The sequence below is a fragment of the Macrobrachium nipponense genome, chromosome 32 (genome assembly GCF_015104395.2).
Source record: "Macrobrachium nipponense isolate FS-2020 chromosome 32, ASM1510439v2, whole genome shotgun sequence".
Taxonomy (NCBI): Eukaryota; Metazoa; Arthropoda; class Malacostraca; order Decapoda; family Palaemonidae; genus Macrobrachium; species Macrobrachium nipponense.
In genome coordinates this window covers 38,970,915-38,993,478 of record NC_061094.1, presented here as the reverse complement: position 1 = coordinate 38,993,478, position 22,564 = coordinate 38,970,915, and the positions used below count along the sequence as shown (strand labels likewise).

At 36.0% G+C, this 22,564-nt stretch overlaps 1 protein-coding gene across 3 annotated transcripts in view; it reads left to right on the top strand.

Moving 5' to 3' along the window:
- Window positions 1–22,564, top strand: part of LOC135207354 (breast cancer type 1 susceptibility protein homolog) — a 62,257-nt gene that overhangs the window by 29,101 nt on the left and 10,592 nt on the right. The window contains exons 4-11 of one of the 3 annotated variants that reach the window (XM_064239083.1): window positions 2,989–3,189; window positions 3,615–6,909; window positions 8,452–8,598; window positions 12,208–14,189; window positions 18,663–18,793; window positions 18,910–18,985; window positions 19,135–19,300; window positions 19,557–19,638. In XM_064239083.1, coding sequence (XP_064095153.1) covers window positions 2,989–3,189; window positions 3,615–6,909; window positions 8,452–8,598; window positions 12,208–14,189; window positions 18,663–18,793; window positions 18,910–18,985; window positions 19,135–19,300; window positions 19,557–19,623 — 6,065 coding nt within the window. In that variant the 3' untranslated portion in view covers window positions 19,624–19,638. Of the gene's footprint in view, window positions 1–2,988; window positions 3,190–3,614; window positions 6,910–8,451; window positions 8,599–12,207; window positions 14,190–18,662; window positions 18,794–18,909; window positions 18,986–19,134; window positions 19,301–19,556; window positions 19,639–22,564 lie in introns of those variants that run through there. The other 2 variants (XM_064239082.1, XM_064239081.1) reach the window with 2 other exon arrangements.

The following is a 22,564-nucleotide window of genomic DNA, read 5'->3' as shown; positions in this document are numbered from 1 at the left end:
CATTTGGAGACAGTCAGGAGCAGTCAGTCAATGAAGGCATTCAGAGTGAGAAGTAGTCAGTCAGTACAGTCTGTGTGCATTTCACATAAGTTTTGGGTGTTCAGTAACTGAGTTCTGTTGTGCTTGTGTCCATCTGTGGTTTAGTTGGTGAGCTATTTGTCATGTCTGATGTTTGTGAATTGGTGTGTAGTCTTGGTGCTTGTTTGGTGTTTTTTTGTGTTGGTATTCAGCAGTTTGTTGGTGACAGTTGGTTTGGTGTTTGGCAGTTTGCTAGTGGTAGTGGAGTTTGTTTTTCGATGGCTATACCGCATTGAAAGCACAGCTTCTTGCCCTGATTGCGTCGAGTTTCCTGGTGATTAAATGTGTTTGAGATTTTGTTTTTTGCCTTGCTGAACCAAGTGTCCTATTAATAATAAAAGTAGCGTAAAGGGGAAAGTGTGGCTGGGGGAAATTTGTAAGCCAGGATTGGTTAACGTAAATGTGGGGAGGTCTTGCTTGCTTGTTTAGCTTGTGATCCCGCCGCAAAGTCAGCTTTTTTTTTTTTTATTCTGTCGCTTTTCCTGTTAATGGTTCTTCCAATTGGTGAAGTATCTTTGCATTTGGTAGCCTTTGGCACAATAAGCAAATGTTAGGTTTTCATTTTGAGACAGTTTCACAGATGTAAGACTTTTTTTTCAAGTTTGGAGGCAATTTTTCCTTGATTATGACTTTTTGGATAGTTGACTTGTTTGAATGTTAGTAGTATTGACTGTAGGGGCCAAGTGTATTCTGTAGATTTGACATGTAATGAGTGTAGGGACTGTGATAGTAGGAAGTGGAAGGTGTTAAAGTCACATTTAGCTAAGCTGGAATGAGACAGGAAAAGAAAGTGCAGCTGTTAGAGCCGATAGCAAGACTTTAGCTAGTCAGGACCACTAACTGTCATAGTGTTGTTAGTTTTCCTATTATCTCTACTCCTGTTCTTATTGTGTCTCCCATTCCCAATCCTCTAGTTATATCACCGCCTTTACCTGGCTCCCACCGTTCCAACCCAACCCCATTGCCAGTCTCAAATCAAGGTTTGACTACTATGGCCCAGTTAGGGGCATCTTTCAGTCAATGGACAAAGTGAATGATAGGAGTGCCAGTGAAATGTTAGTGGACAAGGTGGTTACTTGTCCTGCCGATTCTCCTAGGCAAAGGTTACTGTCATACTCTCTTAAACCTGGGAGGAGTCATACTGGAACCCCAAGGGAGGTTGGTGGGAACTGCCCACAGGTAGTCGCCCCTCAGTCGAGCCTGTTGTTATGTCCCAGGTTACGACAGACAGCCATTGGAAAGGCATCTATATGAAAGTGTGTCATCTGTCCAAGAGCTCATTTTTCTGCATCACATTTTCAAACCATCTCAGTTTTTTAGGTTTTATTTTTCAGCTACTGAACACCACATCCTTGTCCGTACTATAATCGTCCTACCCACTCTTGACAATAATCTTAGTGTTCCATAATCACACCTTTTCATAATGTCTTGTATTTTTTTTTCATTTTCAGTACTGTAGTACTCATGTTTCCACTGCATAAAGTAGTATAAGCCTTGTGTATGCACAACAGTCTTTACTCTGTCCACTAATGAGATTCATTTTTCAATAATTTAGCCATCCCTTTCCATCTTATCCAGGCAGCTACCCTTTCAGTTCCTGCTACAGTCCAACTAAACCTTTCATATATACCCAGGAAGAAAAGGAGTGATCATTCAGTCAGCTGTGTTAACTTTATAAAGTTAGGCTATCTGTCGATTCTTCTCCTTCAGCAATTTTCTGGGGTTATGACAAGCATTTCTTTCCATTTTTGCTTTTGATGCCTGCATGTGGTTCAGTTACCTTCAACTCAGAGGGAGATATGCTTCATGTCTTCCCTTGGAACCTGGTACCAAATGATTTGGGCTTCATACTCTGGAGCTTCTCCCAGGTTCTGTGAGGTCAGTGTCTCTGTTGGATGCTAGATGCTGATTCCTCACAGCAGTGGCCAAGTAAAAGGTGACTTTGACTCTTTCCCTTCTGATTCTGTGTCCTTAGAGCAGGCACTCCAGTTTTCTAGCACAGCAGAGCTATTTTCCTTCTTGTTCAGTATACACATTAGGTGAATCATCTAGCCCTTATTCAGTTATAACTATTGATGTTTGGTATTGAGGTTAGGGTTCTTACAGACAGGCAGACTTCCTCTTTTCCAAGCATAAGATCCCTGCAGACCTTTGAACTTTTCCCTGGTCCCTATGTTCATTGCTGAAGCAGTTGTGTAGCTACCCAAATTTAACTTTTTGCATAAGATGGTATCTCACCTAAGGTTGATGGTGGGCTTAGATTTGTGAAGCAGGTGTAATGGATGGCTGGTCTCTTTCCCTCCTTTTTCTTTTGATACACATAACTAGGAAGCTTGCATTTCCAGGTGACAATTGGCCATCTTATCAATCTCTCACCATAAGCACAAACCGTATGGGATAAAGAGAAAATAAGTACTCTCATGTTCTGATTTCCTTTAGAACAATATGAGGCAATTTCAGTGAGAAAAACCTCTCATTTAAAGAGTAAGTCTTATGTATTAAGAATGAAGATTTGTACTCTCATAGGAACAAATTGCTATTTTTAGGATAATTTGTATTTATTGATATACAAACCATCCCCATATTTGTCCCTGTTTGTTGAAGAAAAATATGAGGTTGAAACACCCTATCACCTGCCTGCCATTACTGATCTATATTCTTAACCACCTTCAGTGATTGAAGCAAATTTTGCTAAGGTCAGTTCATGTGAAAAACTTATGGTTTGTATGCCTAGGAAAAATGCAGTTTTATCTTGAAAAATTCAATATTTTCTTTGTAATTGCTTCCTCTGAAGATATGAGCTATACAAGGCAATATTTTAACTTAAAGATAGAATTAATTTTTTAAAACAAAGATAGAATTAATTTTTTAAAACTCAAATATTTTAAAATAATTCTCGTTTTCATTCAGTCACCCCATCAAAATACAGACCAAGAAGGCAGCCAGTGATACCTTGTGAGGAAGATGACTCAGAAAATGAAGAGAATGATGAACCCAGGCGTGGGATGAGAAAAAGAGCAGTAACAAGCCACTACAATCCAGAAGTTTATGTCCCTAAACCAAGGGCTAAACCTGCTAAACAGAGAATTTTAGCCTCCAGTAGTGGTGAAGGTAAGATGTGAACTTTTTAATTCAGTGTTAGATCATTTTGACTAAGTAATTTTAATGTGGAGGCTATATCCTGCAGCTTTATTTATTCCTAGTATAAGCTACATTCTCTCTGTGTAAAGAATCTATTAGCTTGTGATTACCATAAGTATTAGTTTGGTTAGGAGTAGTAGCTGTAGAAACATTAAGAGTTGATCTATGTCATTTTGACATAGAGCCTCGTACTAACCATGGACATAAAAGAGTAGAGGAGAATGCTGAATATTAGGAGAATTTTGAGAAGTAGAGTAGATTGTCAACATCAAATTCATGTGCGTAATGGTAATTTCTAAAATTGATTTTAATTTCCTAAATTTAAAATAAATTTTTCAACTACTTTCTACATTGCATGATGAAATGTACTAATATAAACTTTATCTACATTTCAGAGTTAAACCTTTGTATAGATGGCAAAACTGAAATGACAGCTGTTAATGCAGCACCATTGCATGGAGAGACAACCCTTCATAGTTACATAACCCAAGAGCATTCTTATTCATCTCCTACTAAACAGGAACCACATGAAAGGTCAGCACAGATTAAAGGAAGTCAGCCTGGTAAATCTAAAGGGAAAGTTGCATCAAGAGGGAAATCAAGATCTCTGGCTGTGAAATCAGGAAAAGTTGTAACCAAACCAATTCACACTTACATGAATAAGGTTAACGATGATGATCACATTTCTGCAAGTCAGCAAGCTGACAATAAAATGGACTTCAATGAAGCAGTCTTGAATGGTGGAGAAGGAACATCAGCTTCCCTAGGGTGTAAATTAGATCATGAAACAAGCACTGACAAAGTCGAGAAATGGCTCAATAACAGTAGGGAAGTGGGTTTTCGTATTGGTCTTAAGCAGTCCTCTGATTCCATGTTTGTTCCTAGTTCTGAAGGTTCGCAGTCCCTTCATGTAATTGAAGACCAGAAGGCTGTGAAATCATCAGCAGCATTATCATTATCATCCTTAAAAGTGCTAGATGGCACAAGTAGCTCAGATAGCAAAGTAATTAAAGGTAAAGCTCCTTGTGATATACATGTTGGTGCATCTGACTCTGCAAATGATAGTGGGCACACTTCATCACATTCCAAAATGCCTAAATTTTTTAAATCAAAAGGAAAAAACATATTTGATGCAGATGACAAAGACTTTGATAAAAATGACTTTCAGAAATTTGATGTTGATGATATAGAAACAGTAATATTTGAAACAAGAAATCAATTTAAAGGGACACCTGATGACCCTTATAAGTTTATTCCAAGCCAGAAAACTCCAAAACAGAAAGTACAGTCAAAGAGAGGAAGAGTTACAAGGTTTAAAGCTCGGGGAAGTTTGAATATTACCAGAGGAAGAATGAGGGTGCGTGGTCAGGGTACTAGAGCTTCGGTGCCAGGGGTTATGGAAGATCGTAGGGATTCAGTAGCTGACTTTGGTTTGCAGAGTAGTACTGTTTCACATACTCAAAGTACACCTGCTGTCAAGGGAAAGAATCCTGTACAGGAGTTGAATGTCAGTATTATAAAAAAACCTGATGTTACAATAAATCAGAAAGGTCCACGTGAATCTACAATTGTTTGTACAAGAGACGATGATGATGATGATGACTATTATGGTATACCAGATAGTTGCCCTGTCAATACCAAGGATGAATTTGATGAAATGGTTAGTGATGTTAAAGAGAAAACTTTAAGTATTAGAGAGGAAAATGATCCCACTAATCTTCAGAATGATGAGGAGGAAGAGAACCTGTTATTTATCACTCCTGCCCAAGGAACAGGGGATTCTGAAGCCAAGGATGGTGCTTTACCAGATGTAGGTAAAGCGGAATGTTTAGCTGAGAGCATGCAGATGAAAGAAGGTACAAAACGCAATAAATCTAAAATTACTGAAAGTAAGAAAACCATAGTGGCAAATAAGAGCAGTAAACTATCAAAGTCGAAGAAGGAAAGTTCAGATTCTGAAAGCAGTAACCATAGCAACAAGAGCAATGTTGCTCAAAAAATGTCCAAAGCTGTGAAAGCCAGAGAGGAAATAGAAGCTATTAAGGCCCTGTTTGATGAAGTTGATGAACATCAGCTAAGCACAGTGTCAATTGATGAAGATGAAAAACAAAGAAAAATTAAAGACACAGCAAAAGATCATAAGCTGAGGCAAGATATATCTTGGCATAATCAAACTTTAGAAAATACTGAATTGAATAAGACAATAACAGAGAAAAAAACTGTACCCATGCCTCCGCCAAAAGCCCCCTTACGAAGTAGAAAAGTCAAATTCCTCCCTGATTTGTCAAAAACGCATCCAGTTCCAAGTACTTCTCATGGAAATGAATTATCTACTTCATCTAAATCTGTCACATCTGCATCAGCATGTGTTGCCAAATCCTCAAGAGGTAGAGGCTTAAATAAGCCTTCAGTTAAGACAAATGTTCGCTATGGTTCTGAAGCAAAGCAGAAGATCTTGGAGCCAAATAAGATTCAAGCTGTTTCCATAAACATTAAGGACACAAAATCCCCTGGGTGGTCACATGTCACAGGAGCCCAGAAGGATCTCAAAACACGTCATACTAGCCTCAATATAACTGGGGGAGAGCAGCGGAATGAAAGTGATACAAAATCTGAAAGTGTGACACACAATCACACTTCTTATATCCCTAGTTCATTGGAGACCAATTTAATAATTGATGATCAGACTCAAGAAAATGACATAGAACATTTACAGTCATCTCAGAGTAAAGTTGAACGTGCTAAAAAACTGAAGCGTATAGTACAACAACTGAGGGAAACTGAGGGTGATAGGGCAGAGGTACCCAAACTGTGTGAAGACAAAATTCCAGAATCCATCCAGGAACAAGTGCTGGATCAGCAGAATGATGTTGACAAAGAGGAAAGTGTTGAGAAGATACTTGTAAAAGAAAGAGAAATTGAACAGGAATCACAAGTTGGAAAGTCCTCAGCAAATTACCCAACAGAAACAGAACCGTTTGAGTGCTCTGACTTACCCATTGATCCTCCAGATCTAACACCATCTTGTATTACCAGTATTGGTAATACCCAACCAAAGAAAAGGAAAGCAGATGATGCTTCTTCAGAAGACATTCAAAGCAGACAAACAAAGAAGCCTTCAAAGTTGGCTAGGAAAACATTTGATCTTAGGGGAAAAAGAGACAATGGCAAAGATGTGGAAAAACATGTGAAAACAGCTAAAAATGGAGCATTGGGATCAGCTAGAATTTCAGCAAATTTGCCTCATAAAGATAGAGAAATATTAGTAACTGAATCTCCACTTTGTGCAGCAAACCCTCTTCAGAAAGAGAAAGCATTAGGAACAACATCTAAGCCTTGTGATGATAGTCAAGCAACCTCCATTAAAGATGTAACTAAACCAGCTTCAAGTGCTCCTTCAGAATTTCAGATTTCCCCAGCAGTTAGTGTTTCTTTAGAGGTACAACAATCTGCAGCAGTCAATGCCCCTTCCAGTTTTCGGCCTTCACCACTGTATCCAGATACTTTTCCAGAAAAACCACGACTTCCTCATCATACCATAAGCCCCAGCATGGCTTCAACATCTCGAGCAAGTCTTCCAGAGGAAGTAATTTTAGATTCTGCCTCAACCTCAACATCATCTCTGGGTATTCAAAGTTTCACTTCTCATGTAATCCCTTTCAAAAAAGTTGGAGCTTTAAGCACAAAAAGGTATGTGGTTGTTTTAAATTTTTCTCTTAAGGTTTCATTAATATTGGTTTCATATTGTAGGAAAAATTGCAAGTGTTGATAACATATTCATGAAATATATTAAATTGTGTTTGGAATACATATAAGGCTTGAATATTATATTAACATCATAAGAGAAAATCTGTTACAATTGCACTGTTTTTTTGCACATGAGTTGGATGGTTTCTATTTCATAGATGAAAAATTTGTGTCCATATAAATTCCAGACCTTAAACTTTGTGATTATGCAGTCCAGAAAGACTTAAAACTATTGTTAAAAAATGATCATTTACAACAAATTAAGCTTACATTCCACAAATTATATGAAGTTTGTGTAAAAGGACCCATATGTTGGACCCCTGCTTATATGAGCATAAAGAGAAATAAGGATGCTGATAAAGCAGCCAAAACTGCAGTTCTATAACCATAACAAATGTAACCATCCTAGTTAACCAAAAGTATAGGATGGAATACTACATGGAAATGTTAGTTTCAGCAGTTAGTTGGATTCATTGTTTACCAGAGTAACTAGAGCATATCACTTGAATCTGATATTTTTTGTTGATAATTAATATTTTTAATAATCATAGCCAAGTATTCAATGTAGGTGGATGTAACTTAAATGAAAATTTTTTAATTTTTTCAATAAAATGCTGTCTTTGTATTTACCCATATGAATGTTGATAAAGGAGGTTCATGCACATTCAGCTAGCTTGGTCAGATTTTAATCAATCCACTAGAATCTAGTTAAACATAGAGTACATAACTCAGTGAATAATCAAGGGTTTCGATAGTGGATGTCATCTTAACCTTAAAGAGCCGGGATAAAAACATCATATGCAATACCCCAGACTAGGCAAACGTGGAGCCTCATTTACAGGTAATTGTAAGTTTTACCAAGTTACAAATTTTTTCTAAATTATTTTATTTTATTTTGTAAAATTATAATTACACTCCACAAAATATCATAACAGATAAGAACTAAAATCAGTAACAAATTCTGAGTATATTTTTTGTAAAATATTTATGTAAATTTACTGAGATCGAAGTTGTAGTAACTTTTTGGATTATATTTCTTTGTACTTTTCTTTGCAAAATTACATTTATAACTGACATACTATCATAAATGATAAGAACTAAAACCAACAGCAACCCCTGGGTATATTTATGAGCAAATGTGTAAAAAGACATCATGTGAGAGAGAGGCAGTACATGCTCCTTTGAAATCAAGCTCGCAACTAACTCGAGATGCTTAGAATCGACGATCTAAGCCAGTTTGAAAGCCGCCATTAGTAAATATATGGGCTATTTAAATAATGGAACCTCTTTCCTGCCTGATTTCACCAAATTGATGGTGCATAATATTGTTAGTGACCAGAAGGTAATTTGTCCACCACTCTAAACCTGTTCTTGTTACTCATGTGAGGGTATCCATCCATTAAGGATTTAGGTGCAAAAATATTTAAAAATTGTAGGTAGTACATATATTCATTTATCTAGATGCATACATTTTTGTTTTTTCAGATGTGTCACAGCATCAGAAGAGGCTGCAAAACTTGAGTCATGTGGTAGTTTTGTTAAGGATCTGTGTCTTCATTCTGTCCCATGTGAAGTGTATCAAGTTCTTATGAAGTACATGAATTTATTGTTGACAGAAAAGGAGCGTCACAGGTAATCATGGAACACTATGCTTAATATTTTTTTAAGGTGTTCAGAGGTTATTTTGAAACCATTTCATGTTGCCATTTCCAGAATCATAACACTTGGATTTGAGTGTAAACTATACCTTTATAATCTCTGTCATTGTTCAAAAGTATATTCATAAGTAACTAGTGTTCTATTTGAAGTTATGAAAATATTTTAAATAATCATAAAGCAGAATAGCAAGGACCAACTGTTCATACTTGTGTGCCACTGACCCATCAGTTGGAGGCTGAAGCTGTCCACCTTATAGCTCTGATTGGATGGGAAGCGGGCATTCAGTAAACTGGTGATTTTGTATGAAAAGTACTGTTTTATGATGTAAAACTTGATATGTTTATAAATCTATCAGTTGTATAGAGCTTGAATAGTAATTTAGGTTGAAGGTGAATCCACTCATGAACAGATTAAATCAGGAACCAAGTGCCAAGAATTTATCATGGGATACTGCATGTAGGTGAGTATCCCAAAGAGTAAAGCATTTTTCACTTTTGAATATATCAATGGTGGAGCAAGGATCAACTAACACCCAGGTTAGACTTCATCATCATTTCAGCCTTCAAAAGTTCTGTATTGAATGTAGGCCTTCCCCAGGTTCCTCCACAGATTTCTATCCTCTGCTGCTCTGTGCCACTGTCATTTAAGTTGGTCTAAGTCATCTCGCCAGTGAGTGTTTTGTCTTCCTTGGTTTCTTGTGTATCATCGAGGCGTCCAGGTTGTTCGTGATGTCCATCTTTTGTCTGTCATCCTGGCAATGAACCCCCCCAGTTCCACTTGAGCTTACTGATGGTTTCTTGGGTTTCAAGGATATCCTTTACTTTAGTTTTTTGACATATCCATTTAGCTGTTTTTCTGTCCTTCCTTCCTAGATCTAACTTGGAAGGTGCTTATAACTCCAGAATACTGTCTCTTGAGAATGAAGGAGTGAGCAATGGAGTGATTAAGGGGAAGAAGACTGTATAATCTGTTTTGCTGGCAGTGAAACTAAGCATAACTGCGAATGGTTCCAATGCCTACAGTCCCATTCTATTGTATTGTGCAAGTATTCCAATGGGAAGAACATGCAAAAGTTGGTTGACGTTTTCATACACCTGAATTCGTGATGCATGTATGTTTCACATGAAGGGTAGGAAAGTTGAAAGGGCCATTTTCTTGTGTAGTCACTCTTCTTCATTGGCCTGCTTATTCTCTGGAAAGGCAGAGTATGCCAGAAGGATGACCTGCCGTAGCCTGGAGGAGGATACTCATTGATGTATTGACGAGGTTAAGTGCCAGTTGTCTGGGTCTTGTCCATGATGCCTTGTGACAAGAAAGTGAGCTTTTCAACCATGTTAAATTATCCACGAAGAGAAAGATTTCAGTGGCTTTAAGAACAAGAGGGACATTTGTTCTGGGTTCTGCCACCACTGGAGATCTAGTAGAAATGTTACCACATTTTTTCAAAATCAATATCTATAGCTATTTTCTCACTGTTCAAAATGGCTATATATGAGTTATAAGATGATGATAACTTAACCATGATAAACACTGACAAGTCTGGTGCATTTGTAGTTTTCAGTTGAGGGATTATTTAAAAAAAGAAAAGGAAAGTACAGTTAAATAAAAATCCCATAGGTGTACAGTTGAACCTCTTAAAACAGGCATTCTATGGTCCAGTAACTCCCGTGATTCGGCTTGAGTTTAAGTTCATTCCGCCGCTACCAGGGACGCGCCACATATTGTTTACAATCCAGGCAGCACAAATTATGCCATGTATCCTTTATTTATATGAAAATAGTTGTTAATAATGTAAACATGCAAACTCAAATATGTTTTTGATATTAACCTTGAAGAATAAATGTATTTTTTTTAAATATTCCACTTGAGAAGGCTCAACCAAGCCAAACCCTTTAACTTTTAATCAAAACAAAGAAACATTTGTCAGGCACAAATTCCGTACTCTGTATGTGCTTGAGATACAGTTTTGATAATTTCTTTTATGTAGCTGTATTTATCTATTTGATATGCCACTCATGAAATTATATGATGCTAGAGGCAAGAAGTGCAAGCATAAATCTTTATCCATACTAGAAAATCTTTATTTCATTAGTAATAGATGGCGCCGTGTGCTTTGTTTACGTTTTGACGGTGACAGAGACGGTGACATTCAAATGCACAGTTATCGCTGAAATTCATTCATTATTTTTTCATCTCTTTATCCTCTAAAATAAAAAATAAACTAATAGCGATAATTATGAAGCTACAAAATTTTGGATATGAAAGTCACTGATAATAATATGCAGATTCTGAGAAGTTTAGTACTGTAGTTAGACTTACAATTGGGTAGGCTAACTCAGGAATGTAGGCTAAATGTGCTAAAGTACACTATTTTAAAGAAAGTTATGCAGTATAAAGTTATAAAATGATGAAGTTAAAATATATGAGTAATAAGATAATAAAAAGCAGTGTCAGAACGTAGCTCGTAGTTGGCTAAGTCGGAAACTAGGCTATTTGTAGGTGGAATTACCTAAGGGCTTAATTTTTTATGGATTTATTCTATATTCCGGGATTTTCTGTGGTCCGGCAGTGGCCCGGTCCCAAGGTTTCTGTATTTAAGAGGTTCAACTGTAGTGAATTTTAATTTCAACCAAAAAATGAATCACCAAAGGGAGATGAAACTTATTTAAAATTTTTGCGTTCTTTTGCCAACTTTTCACATTTAGTATATGAATTCATTTACACAAACATGCAAGACAAAATTTCCACCATGCCAGTAATTATGTCTTGGCTCTCCTCATTACAGTTTATCAAAATACAGCAAAGCTTTGGTAATATTCTTAACCCACTGGTTGATACCATTTCAGATTAGTATAATAATGTAGACTTAATTACAGTACAGTAAATTGAATAATGTATTGACCGATGATGCTTTTAGGCTTGAATTTCTGTTAGATATGTTAAGAGTGCAGACAACAAGATATAGCTTGATATAATTGATTAAACTTTGTATAAGAAAAATGTGTAATTTTGATTTCAACAGGAAATATCACTCAAAATGTAAAATTCAAAATTGTATAAGTTAAAGATGTCATCAGACGAATGGCTGTGTTCAGCACCCAACTCTTAATTGGTAAGCAGTAAATGTCAAACTCTAGTCTCTCAAGTCTCATGATTATGGTGTTAAAAACAAGATTCAGTTACATTATTGTCTGTCAACTGAGCATCAGGAAAAGTTTTTGAAGCACAGGCTACAGGAAAGAGGATATTAGAGCCACAGAACATGTAGCTTTATTGTGGATCATAGATTGTGATGAATGAATTGTATATCTTTACATTCACGATTCTTGAAAGTTTGCACATAAGGAATGTGGATATTATTTTGATTTTGTATACAACCAGATGTGCCTACACAAGACAGATATGTAAGGTTGCAATTAGCTGTAAGATCAATGATGTCTGGTATTGTAAAAATACCCATTATTGTTATTTCAAACACTGCATCTTTCAAGTTTCCCATGTAATAGTTAGGTGTAGTATTTTATCCTATTATGACATGTTACTGAATTGATTTATGTGTTAATTGATAATTGTTCATTTCAGTGAATGCTGCAGTGGTAAGGTTGAGTTGTCTGGGAGAACTTGTTCTTTAGGATCTCAAGAACTGCCTAAAATGGGTTCTCATGAAAAACAAGTGATGGTCAAAGAGGATGTGAATGTTATGACTGAGAAAGGTGATGATGAAAATAATTCAGGGTGTGTAAATAATCATCCATATGATAGTGAAGTACCAAACAGTTGTGATACAGAGGAATTAGAAATGGCAATTCCATTACCAGTGTCAGGTATTGCCACTCGTTCAGCACGAGACAGGGGAAAGAGTAATATCATAAGACATTCTTTTGTAAAAGAGACGAGAGAGAAAAAGGAATTGAATGAAAAGATAGGTAGCAAGTCATTTTCTGCTACTGATTCATTGAAACCAAAGAGCACTGGTAGAGATAAGGAAAATGTGACTAATAACAGAAGGAGTACAAGAGACTCGCAATCAAGTCAGCCCACACTAAAAGTTAGTCAGAGCAAAGAAGATAAGTCTGGTTGTCATAAAGAAACTAGCCAGGATGAAAAAGAGGTAGTAGATCAGTGTGAAGCAGAATGGGGACAATTTGAAGAAGCAAGTGAACTTATGAAAACAGATGAACCTGATAACAATTGTATATCAGAAATTTCTAGTAGCATTGGTAATAAAAGTGTTAAGCCATCAAGTAGTACAAAAACCTCTTCCCAAGATAGTGAGAAATGTATAGAAAAAGAATTTGATCAAGTAGAAGATTGTGTACCTTCCAGCTGTGAAATTGATTGTAGTCAGCAATCAACAAGTCTCTTATCTGCAACTGATCTGAACAGCGTGAAATATAATCATGTTTCAAAAATTGAAGAAAAGTTACAAAAGCAAAATCCAAAGAATAAAGAAAGAAGTGCATCTCTCAAAATTAATGCTGATGTTGTAGATATAGAAAAAGAAAATTTAAAAAATAGGAGCAACTTGCAGTTAGCTATAAACAGACCCAAAAGGAGACCTCTGCAATCTGGGCTTCCTGATCTTCAAAACATTATGTCACAAGGTTTCAGAGATGCTAAGAGTCCAGTAAATGAGAAAATTGAAACATCTCAGCTTGGACAGTTGTCACAGACAGGTTCAAAACTCTTATCACAAAGACCCAGCAGTACCAAGTGTTTAGTTGTAAATGATGTAAATAGTTCAGGTAGATCAACAAGGGGAAATGCTCCACTTGATAATAAGTCTTCTAATTCCTTAGAAGACAGAGAATTGATTGCAAGTGGAAGTGCTTTAGAAGATGATGATAATTCTACACAGCGGAAATTTAAAAGAATTAAGAGGCCCGTGAGTAGCTCAAGCTCAGAAGATAGTGACTCTGAAAATATTACAGTAACACGTAAGAGAAAACTAAAAGTTGTCTCAAGTGGTAGCGACAGGTCATTTTCAGGTAAAAAAGCAAAAATTGATAGAAAGGGAGAAAAACAGGAAGGGCAACATATCCTTGATTCTGAGGAAATGACAGTCATGGAAAGATTTGATCAAAATGTATGGGAATATTTTGGACACCCTGACATGGACTTAATGGAGGGTAAAGAAAAAGGTCAAGAGTCACCAATAACCATAGAAGATGCATCACAATCAGATAAACATGTTGACCAACTTATTCCATCTGATGAAGATATTCCTAATACTGATGATGTAATGAGAAATGTTGAAGCAGATCTGGCCTTGATTAAAAAAATGCGCGAGAATAAAAATGATTCTCAAATAACAGTTGACTTATCCTCTCAGGTATCTGATCATTCCTCATTAAATGTTCCATCTCTGTCTGTGAATACAAAGAGCTTATTAAACAAAGCAGATGGGAATCTTTCAGTCGCAGAAAATCTTTTGGACTCTGAAGATGCCTTGTTACAGGATTTCTGCACCCCTGTTGTTAAAGGAAAAAAAATTTCTGTTAAAGCCACATTAAATAATGTGGAGAGGCCCAGCAAGTCTTTTAGTACCAGTACAGTAACCAAAGGTATGTCATTTGATTTGCCATATTTTCTTAGTATTTCACCCTGAAGCTTATTCTCTCTTTCCAAGTCACCAGTTTTCTTATACAAATATAAAAAACTTTTTTGGTAAACTAGCCTAATTGGAGTAACTTTAAAATGCCCTCTGTGTATGCACATTTCTTTGATTTTAAATAATCTTTTCACTTTGTCATTGTATGGTTTTGAGGTTTGCTTGCCGACTGCCTTTTATTCTTTATTATAATAATGGTGACGAATTATTGTAATTTTTCTAATATTACAATTTAGCACATTACTTAACCTTTTGTAGTTGTTTCCCCAGTAGACATTTGTTTCACTGTATTTATGCCTAGTGTTAATGATGGTAATACATAGAAATTCCTTGATACTGCTTTTGCCAATTTTGGCTCCAGGTATGCTAGTGTTGTGCATAAGTCTTCAAATTAGCAGTCAGTGTAGGTGACACTATTGGTAGGTTAGCTTCTGTTTTGTGAATACTTTTAATACCATTTATGGTTGATATCTATGATGGTGAGGTAAATAAGAATGCATTTTTGATATCCTTTATTACAAAAGGATTTACTATAGTTTTTCCTTCTCTTTCTCCATTTTTCTGTCAATAGTCCTGATGGGTTCTGGCACTTGGTCCTCAAGACCTAAATTTCATTATCAGTCAATCAATAATTCCATCTTTCTGTCTCAGTCACTTTTACTGTGCTATTTAAGTACGTTCTTACTTTTTAAAAGGGATTCTGGTCAAGCTTAATGCAAAGGTAGATCAACAAAGACTTTATGTTTATGAAGAAAGATTGTCCATCAGATGTTACATTTACCTTGTCTCTGTACACCCCCCCACATCTTAAAAGTTATTTCTTTAAAACTTGGTACAAAGGTGGATCATTTTGCATGTGTGCATGGAGGGAGATTGTTTGTGTTCAGTTATGCTTACATCCAAAGAGATTTCAATCAAACTTAATACATGGGTAGACCATTGTGCATAGGTGTGTATGAAGTTAGATCATCCCTCTGTCTGTCCATCAGTGTGTTTGTCACACGTGCCATGTCATTTTAATTTCTATGCTGTTGAAAGGATTTCAGGCAAACTTAGTACAAAGGTAGACATGCATCCATATGGTTGTCTGTCAGTTGGTTAGTGCATCTGTCTCGCTTACCTTGTCATCACAACTTGCACAATTGAAGAGTTCTCATTTAGACTTGGTACAAATGTAGCTGGAACATAATGAACAGTGTTGCATCAAGGAAAATCACCTGTTTGTCTCTCTGTCTGTCTGAATATGTTTGTCATGCTTCCTGTTTTATTACAACTCCTTTTACAAGGTTGAAATGATTTAATTAAAGCTAGGGATTTCAGTCAAAGTTGGCATCAAGGTTGAGCCTCATGCATAGTTGTGCATAAAGGAAGGGAGTATGTCTTATCTGTCCAATATTGTGTTCATCATGCGTAACTTGTTGCAGCCTATGCCACACAGTTGAAGGATTTTAGTCAAAATTGGTCAAAGGTAGACCATCATACATACAGATGTGCATGAAGGGAGATTGTCTGTCTGACTGTGTTTTCAGGGATAACAGGAAAGCTGAAAATTAAAAAAAAATTTATTTCCCAGACAAATAACTTTAAATACATTTACTCTATTTCTTTGATGGATCTAAATAAGGTTGTTGTACCATGTGAATTTCTTTTATTCCTGTAAAATTTACCAAACATTCATTTAGCAATAGATTTACCAATATGGCAAAGAATCAGTTTTGCTGTTATACCTGGTTGGTTTGGTAGGCCATCTATTTTTTACTTTCTCATGTGCAAGTAACTTGAGTTTTCTCATTTTCCAGTCATTCTTTGCTTTGCCACTATTATGAGAAGTTCTCTTGTCAGGGTGATGCCATTGGATTATGGTGTGCTGTTGAGTTTATATTGTTAGTGACTGTCATTATATTAGAGTTCAGTGAGTGCTCACACACACACACACACACACACACACACACACACACACACACACACACACACACACACACACACACACACATTTTGAAGGTTACATTGGCCAAACTTAAAGTTTAGAAGACATGTGTAAGGAGTGTGAAGGCTGGGATACAGAGAAATGAATGTTTTGATAAAACGTGAAGAAATTGTTTCAAGAGAGAGTAAATGCAGTTAGAGAAAGCAAGAATATTACTGCTAGTGTATGTGAGGATGATTAATGGAGGATCCTTTGCTAGTTAATAATCTTCCATTCTTTATGATCCCATAGCTTATTCCTTCTGCTCCTGCAAATTACTCTCTCTTAACTTTCCTAGGGTTCAATCTAATTTAACTAGGAATGTAGGTGTTCTTAGAAAATTATCTTGCAGATGGTTAATATAATAAAGGGAAATTTGAAAACTATTCACGGTAGTCTCTATCATAAGATGCATAGACTGTTTTGCATTCCACTTTGACAGCGCCTCAGTGGCGTGGTTGGTATGGTGTTGGTGTCCCACCTCGGTGGTCGCAAGTTCGATTCTCGGCCATTCCATTGAGGAGTGAGAGAAATGTATTTCTGGTGATAGAAGTTCACTCTTGATGTGGTTTGGAAGTCACGTAAAGCTGTTGGTCCTGTTGCTGATTAACCACTGGTTCCATGTAATGTAAAAACACCATACAAATAAACAAGCATTCCCCTTTGAGGGTGTGATAGATTCTGAAGACATACACTGAACCAAACATGCATGGTGTAGACTTGTGAGAAGAGTAACCATGGATAGGTCATAGCCTTTTGCATCCTTCCTTTACTCATTTCAGCTCGACTATTCAAGGGCAATAGGATAAGATCAGACTCACAGGCAAGTAGGTTCAGCAAAATCAGTCTCTTGATACTGTATTTCTTGATACTGTATTTCGAATTTGCCTTTGGATTTGGACATAGCATTCCTGGAGACAACTTGGAGAACTGATAGATGTGTTGTTGCTTCATTTGAATTGTTTGCTCATAGGTCTAGCTGTGGTAAACATAATAGGGAGAAGAAGAAGAATTTGCCTATTGATATGTAACTTTAAGTGGTAGAGGTAAGTCGGTTGTTTTTGATGAATGTACAACCGAATTTATGCACCTTCAGGATTTTGTCATTCAGTCAAGACATTGGCTAAGGAGTTGGAAGATTCTTCAGCTTCATTTTCTTGAAGGTTGATGCAATTATTTGACCTCTTTCAAATATAAAACAGCAAACAGCCTGTTATAACTGAGACAGACAACAACTGAGTCGGAAGATGAAGATGAACCATTCATGTCTATGCTTAGACAACTCATTAAGTGATATGATGCATTGTATCCACAACAGAATTTAGAACCTGCGGAATAAGATGACAGATGAACCCTCCTATTAGATTTTATGGAGCTGCTTGTAAGCAAATGGTCCATTTTGATGGCCAGGTCAGTTTTGGCCAGTCTCTGATTGCCTTTGTCAACTCGTTTGGTAGACTACTAGGTGGAAGTTATTCAATCAGTCAAGTTTTAGTGGTCATGGCTGAAATGGACCATTTCATTAAAATATTTTATTTAGAAATTTGGTCCTTTTTAGACTGGTATTTAGGAATGGTCACTAATAAACTTAAGGAAGTGGTATTCCAATTGTTACTGGACTTTGAGGATTTAGGAGGAGAAACATGGTTTTCTCAAGTTTGTAGATAAGATTCATAATGATGGAATCGGAGGGACAGTAAATTTTTTTTTAGAAATTTATCCTGAAGAGAAGGAAAGAATTGGGCGGAGAATTTGTAATGTTGCTTTTCAAGCTTTCTCCAGCCTTAAATTTTTTTTTTTCGTTTTACAAAAGGAGACCATATAAAACTTTTCACTCAGGCTTTTCTGAAAGATATTCCAGTAGAGGTTTCCAAAAGGAATACAAACAACTTGAGTGTTTTCATTTTTAAGCCAGACGTTTAAGGCTTCTAACCAAGAGAAGACATTTCTCCCCAAGTTATTTGACCTACTTGAAGAATTTTGACACAGTCCTCTTGTGCCTTTTCCCAGAAGAGAGGCCCTTTCAGTGTAGAAGTGCCTGTCGCTAATAGAAACGAATATAGAGGGAGTAAAGAATTGGGTGTGATTTTTTAAAATTTTTTAATATATATTTTGAAAGCATGTAGTACATGTCAGTGATAGAGGTGCACAGGAAAAGTTCAGTGAACATGTATCCTTTTTTGATAGTGTCTTCCCTTGTCCTCAAGGAGTTTTTTCCATGGTCTACCAGAGCTCCATGGCTACCTGGTAGACTATGAAAAGGTAATTCCTTGAGGACGAAACAAGCAACTACCAGAAGTATGTTTTTCCTATGTCAAAACCTGTTTTTTCTCTGACATATTCATGCATACTATAGATGAAATATATAAATGGTAGCAGCACTTAAAAGATTTAATAAAATTTTTTGTACAAATAATATCTTTCAAAACTGGTTCTGATTTACAGTACTATCTCTCAAAGCAGGATTTGACGCGCAAGTAATAGGAGAGTCAGATGAAGAAAGTGAAGGGGATTTGGATAATGTCAGTCATGGCAGTGCACATTCATCGCAGAGTGAGGCAATAAGCACTCAGAAACACAAACAAGTTCAGGTTTGTTTTTCAAGTCAGCTGTTGCAATAGAAGAAAAATAAATATGATTAATCTAATTTATATGGCCTATTTGATAAATAAGAATTGAAGATAATGTATTTTTTCCAAATTTACAGAGTGAGGTTGAGGTCTTAAAAGCACGAGTACGAGAATTGGAAGCTGAAATGAAAAAGAAATCCAATGAAAAGCAAAGTAAGTTCTTTCAGCAAAAGAGGTTCTCATAGTTAGTAAACTCAAAGAAGTGTGTTAATTCCTTTCATGCAATACCAAGGCTCAGTTAAGCATTGGGGAGCATTACTAGAAATGTTTTATGAGATGTAATATTTATATTTTGGGGTTAGTTTCAGATAAAAATTCAAAAGGATCAGAACAGCCAGTTAACCACAAGGAGACTAAGGATGACAAAGGTCATGAATCTGAGGAAGAATTGTTCTCAAGTCTTCCAGATTTTAACCCCTCAACAGAGCCATCTTTACCTCTAACTAATAAACCCAGCAGTTCAGTTAGGTAAGTAAGTGTGTTATGTATTGTAGACATTTTACTTTTCTGATGCAGTAAATCAGAAATGACTACATTTTTATAATAATTCTAGTAAATGATATTGAATGATGATTGCTTAATATAATTTTTAGCTGTTTTCTTTGTAGCCAGTAGTGTCATTTTTCCAAGGTTACATTTGTGTTTGAGGCATGGAGATGTAAAGACATGCTGTATTTTCATACAAGACTTTTTTTTTTTTCTTTATCAACTGTCCGTGAAATAGTTTTCATGAATATGAAAGAGACAAGTTATGTGTACCTGATTTACAGCACCAAAAGATGGCTTCTTGATGTAAGAGTTAAGTATTTTCAATTTTTCTTTCAAGAAATTTATATTTCATTACATTCTGTAAAGGTTCGTCATTTTTAGCAGTTGCACTTATAATGGCTAGATTCCATAGTCAAATTATCAGCTTCTCTCTTTTAGTTGAATTTTAGTAAAATTACGAGTTTGGGGAGGCTGAAAATGAAACTGTAAAGGGCACTTCTCTCATTCTAGGTAGCCTAAATTATAGTAACCCCTTTTGCTCTTGTATGATAAGTAATTATAATGATCTGGATTAGGTATGAATGAACTTGACCATACATCATAGAAAACCAAAGGAAAAATAATACTGAAATTAAGCATAGGTAACAGTTGTGTTGGCTTGCTTTTTAAATTTTTTTTTTATTGTAGACTATGAGTGCAAGATATACAGTTCAGCCTCAAATACAACTTAAAAGAAAACTTGGATCTAGTTCATAACGAGAGACTCTGAGTATGCACTGAAGCTTTTAAGGTTTCCCCATACTCTTCTTTTCAGGTTAAAAATTTTTTGATCAAAGATATATATTTACTGATACTTACTTACCATCTTTCTAATTAGAGCCAGTAGACTGTTTTAGTCTAAAATCAAATTGCTCCACTAGTAAAACTGCCTCCTCTTTGGATTAAACAAATGGTACAATATTATTAATAGGGCTTAGTTTTTCCAGACCTCTGAGTCTCAAGTAGACTCTTCTCGGGCTGGTTCTCAGGGATTAATCCTGAGAAAAAAAATTAAATGAATAAATAAATAAAAAAGAAAAAAAAATTAGGCTATTTGAGAAACCTGTCTTATTTAAAAATTTATGATGGTATTAATTGAAAAATCTATGCTTTCAGCAAGAATACTTTTTATTTTTGAATTCTGTAGATAAATAGATCTTTGCTGGGTCCAATTTTGGCACTCAATAAGTAAATGCTGTACTGTCATGGGTGTTTGATATCTGTTACATTTTATTGGGTCAGCATGTGGTGTTGACATTAAGTGACCATGCGAGAATTTTGTGTCCTATATGGAGCCTTGTTAGGATCACCTCTTTTGATCTTTCCTCCTGTGAGGATGTCCTCCATGCATACACTTCAGTTTTTGTGTTTTTAAATTTATTTGTTGTTGGCACTGAGGCCCGTTCTCTTTTCCAATCCCGGTAAATCAATGGTGTAACAGATGTTATCCAGTCTGACACTGGGGCATGTGTAATTGTTGGAGGGATAGTGCAGGCTGATTTGGCAGCTGAGTCTGCATTTTCATTTCCTTTTATTCCCATGTGTGTTGGGATCCAACATATTTCTGTTGATAATCTGGTTGGAGGAGTTGACGAATTTTTATTTGTATTTCCTGCACTATTTGGTTTACTGATTTATACTGTCTTATAGCATCTATAGCACTATGTGAGTCACTGAAAATAACAGAGACACTTGCTTTTGCCTCAGATATCATATCAAGAGCCATCTGTATGGCTTTGACTTCAGCAGTAAATACTTATGATATTAAAGGTAGGCTTTTTTTTTTATTAACATATTTTTCGAATATGCAGATGCTCTTACTCCAACATTATTTTTGGAGCCATCTGTATATACCATAAATTTGTTTCCTTATTCTTCTAATGTGCTCCAAAGCATGTTGGCGGTACATTTCTGTACTTGTCATTTGCTTTTTGAGTAGGTAAGACAGGGAGGTACATATCTTTATTCGATTTAAAATCCACAGTGGTGGCAATTCCATTGGTGGGTGAAAAATTGGATCCATGTTATACAAGTTTATTATGTATTTAGCTCTCTTTGGGAAAGAGCTAGTACTATTAACTGCTGTTACTGGATTACAGTTTAGAAAGCAGTCAGCTGCAGGAGACGATCCCGCTTGCATTGAAAGACCTTCGTATTATCATCAAATTACGGTGATGTTTTAAGGGCAACACACCTGCCTCTACCAGAAGCAAGCTTGTTGGTGACGATCGGAATGCTCCTGTGCACAATCGCACGCCTTCATGGTGCACTGCATCGAGAGTTTTTAATGCAGATTCTGAGATGGAAGAATATATTGGACAGCAGTAATCTATTATGGATAAGACTGTTGCCTTACATATCATTAATAAAATTTCTCGCTTTGCTCCCCAATTAGTGTGTGATAACTTTTTTAATATGGCAAGGGCTTTGATGCCCTTGGCTTTAATGTATTTGATGTACTCTTTCCAATTTGAATGTTGATCAAATATCACTCCTAGATACTTGATTTTTGTACAGAATTGTATTTCAGTGCTATAAAGGTGAAGTTTGTTTGTTTGGCTCTTCATCCATCTTTTGTCTTTGTAGAAGACAATTGCTTTTGTTTTATCAGTTGAAAATTAAAACCAACTGAATTTGTCCAACTACATATATTTGCAATGGCAGTACTGAGAACTCTCTGAGCATGTCTCAAATTACTACTCGTATAGTAAATAACAAAGTCATCAACATATAAATTGTTTTTTGCACCACTTGGTAAACTTATAGTAATGTCATTGATTGCTAAAGCAAACAATGTACAGCTCAAGACACTACCTTGAGGGAACAAATGGTACAAATTTGTTTACATTGAAAATAATAAATTTAAAACATCATAAACAATATGCAATAGAAAATATATGTAACAGCTCTGACTAGGCATTATACTCTGATGAGTCCTAATCTTTATATAACTAGCCCAAAAAATATACAAATATCCCTTGTCTAACAATAACAATGCTTCTGTTTTCACAGCAGGATTATATGCAATTGGATCAGCCATGTAAATGATTAGAGATATGTTACCACAGAAATTTGGAGTTTTCAGTGACTAGAAATGTTATGGAAACCTTTTGAAATTATAATGTGAAAAATACCCATGGTTAATTAACTATTTTCACTTGACAAATTATATATAGGTTGGAAAATAGTAGAAATATGTTGGAT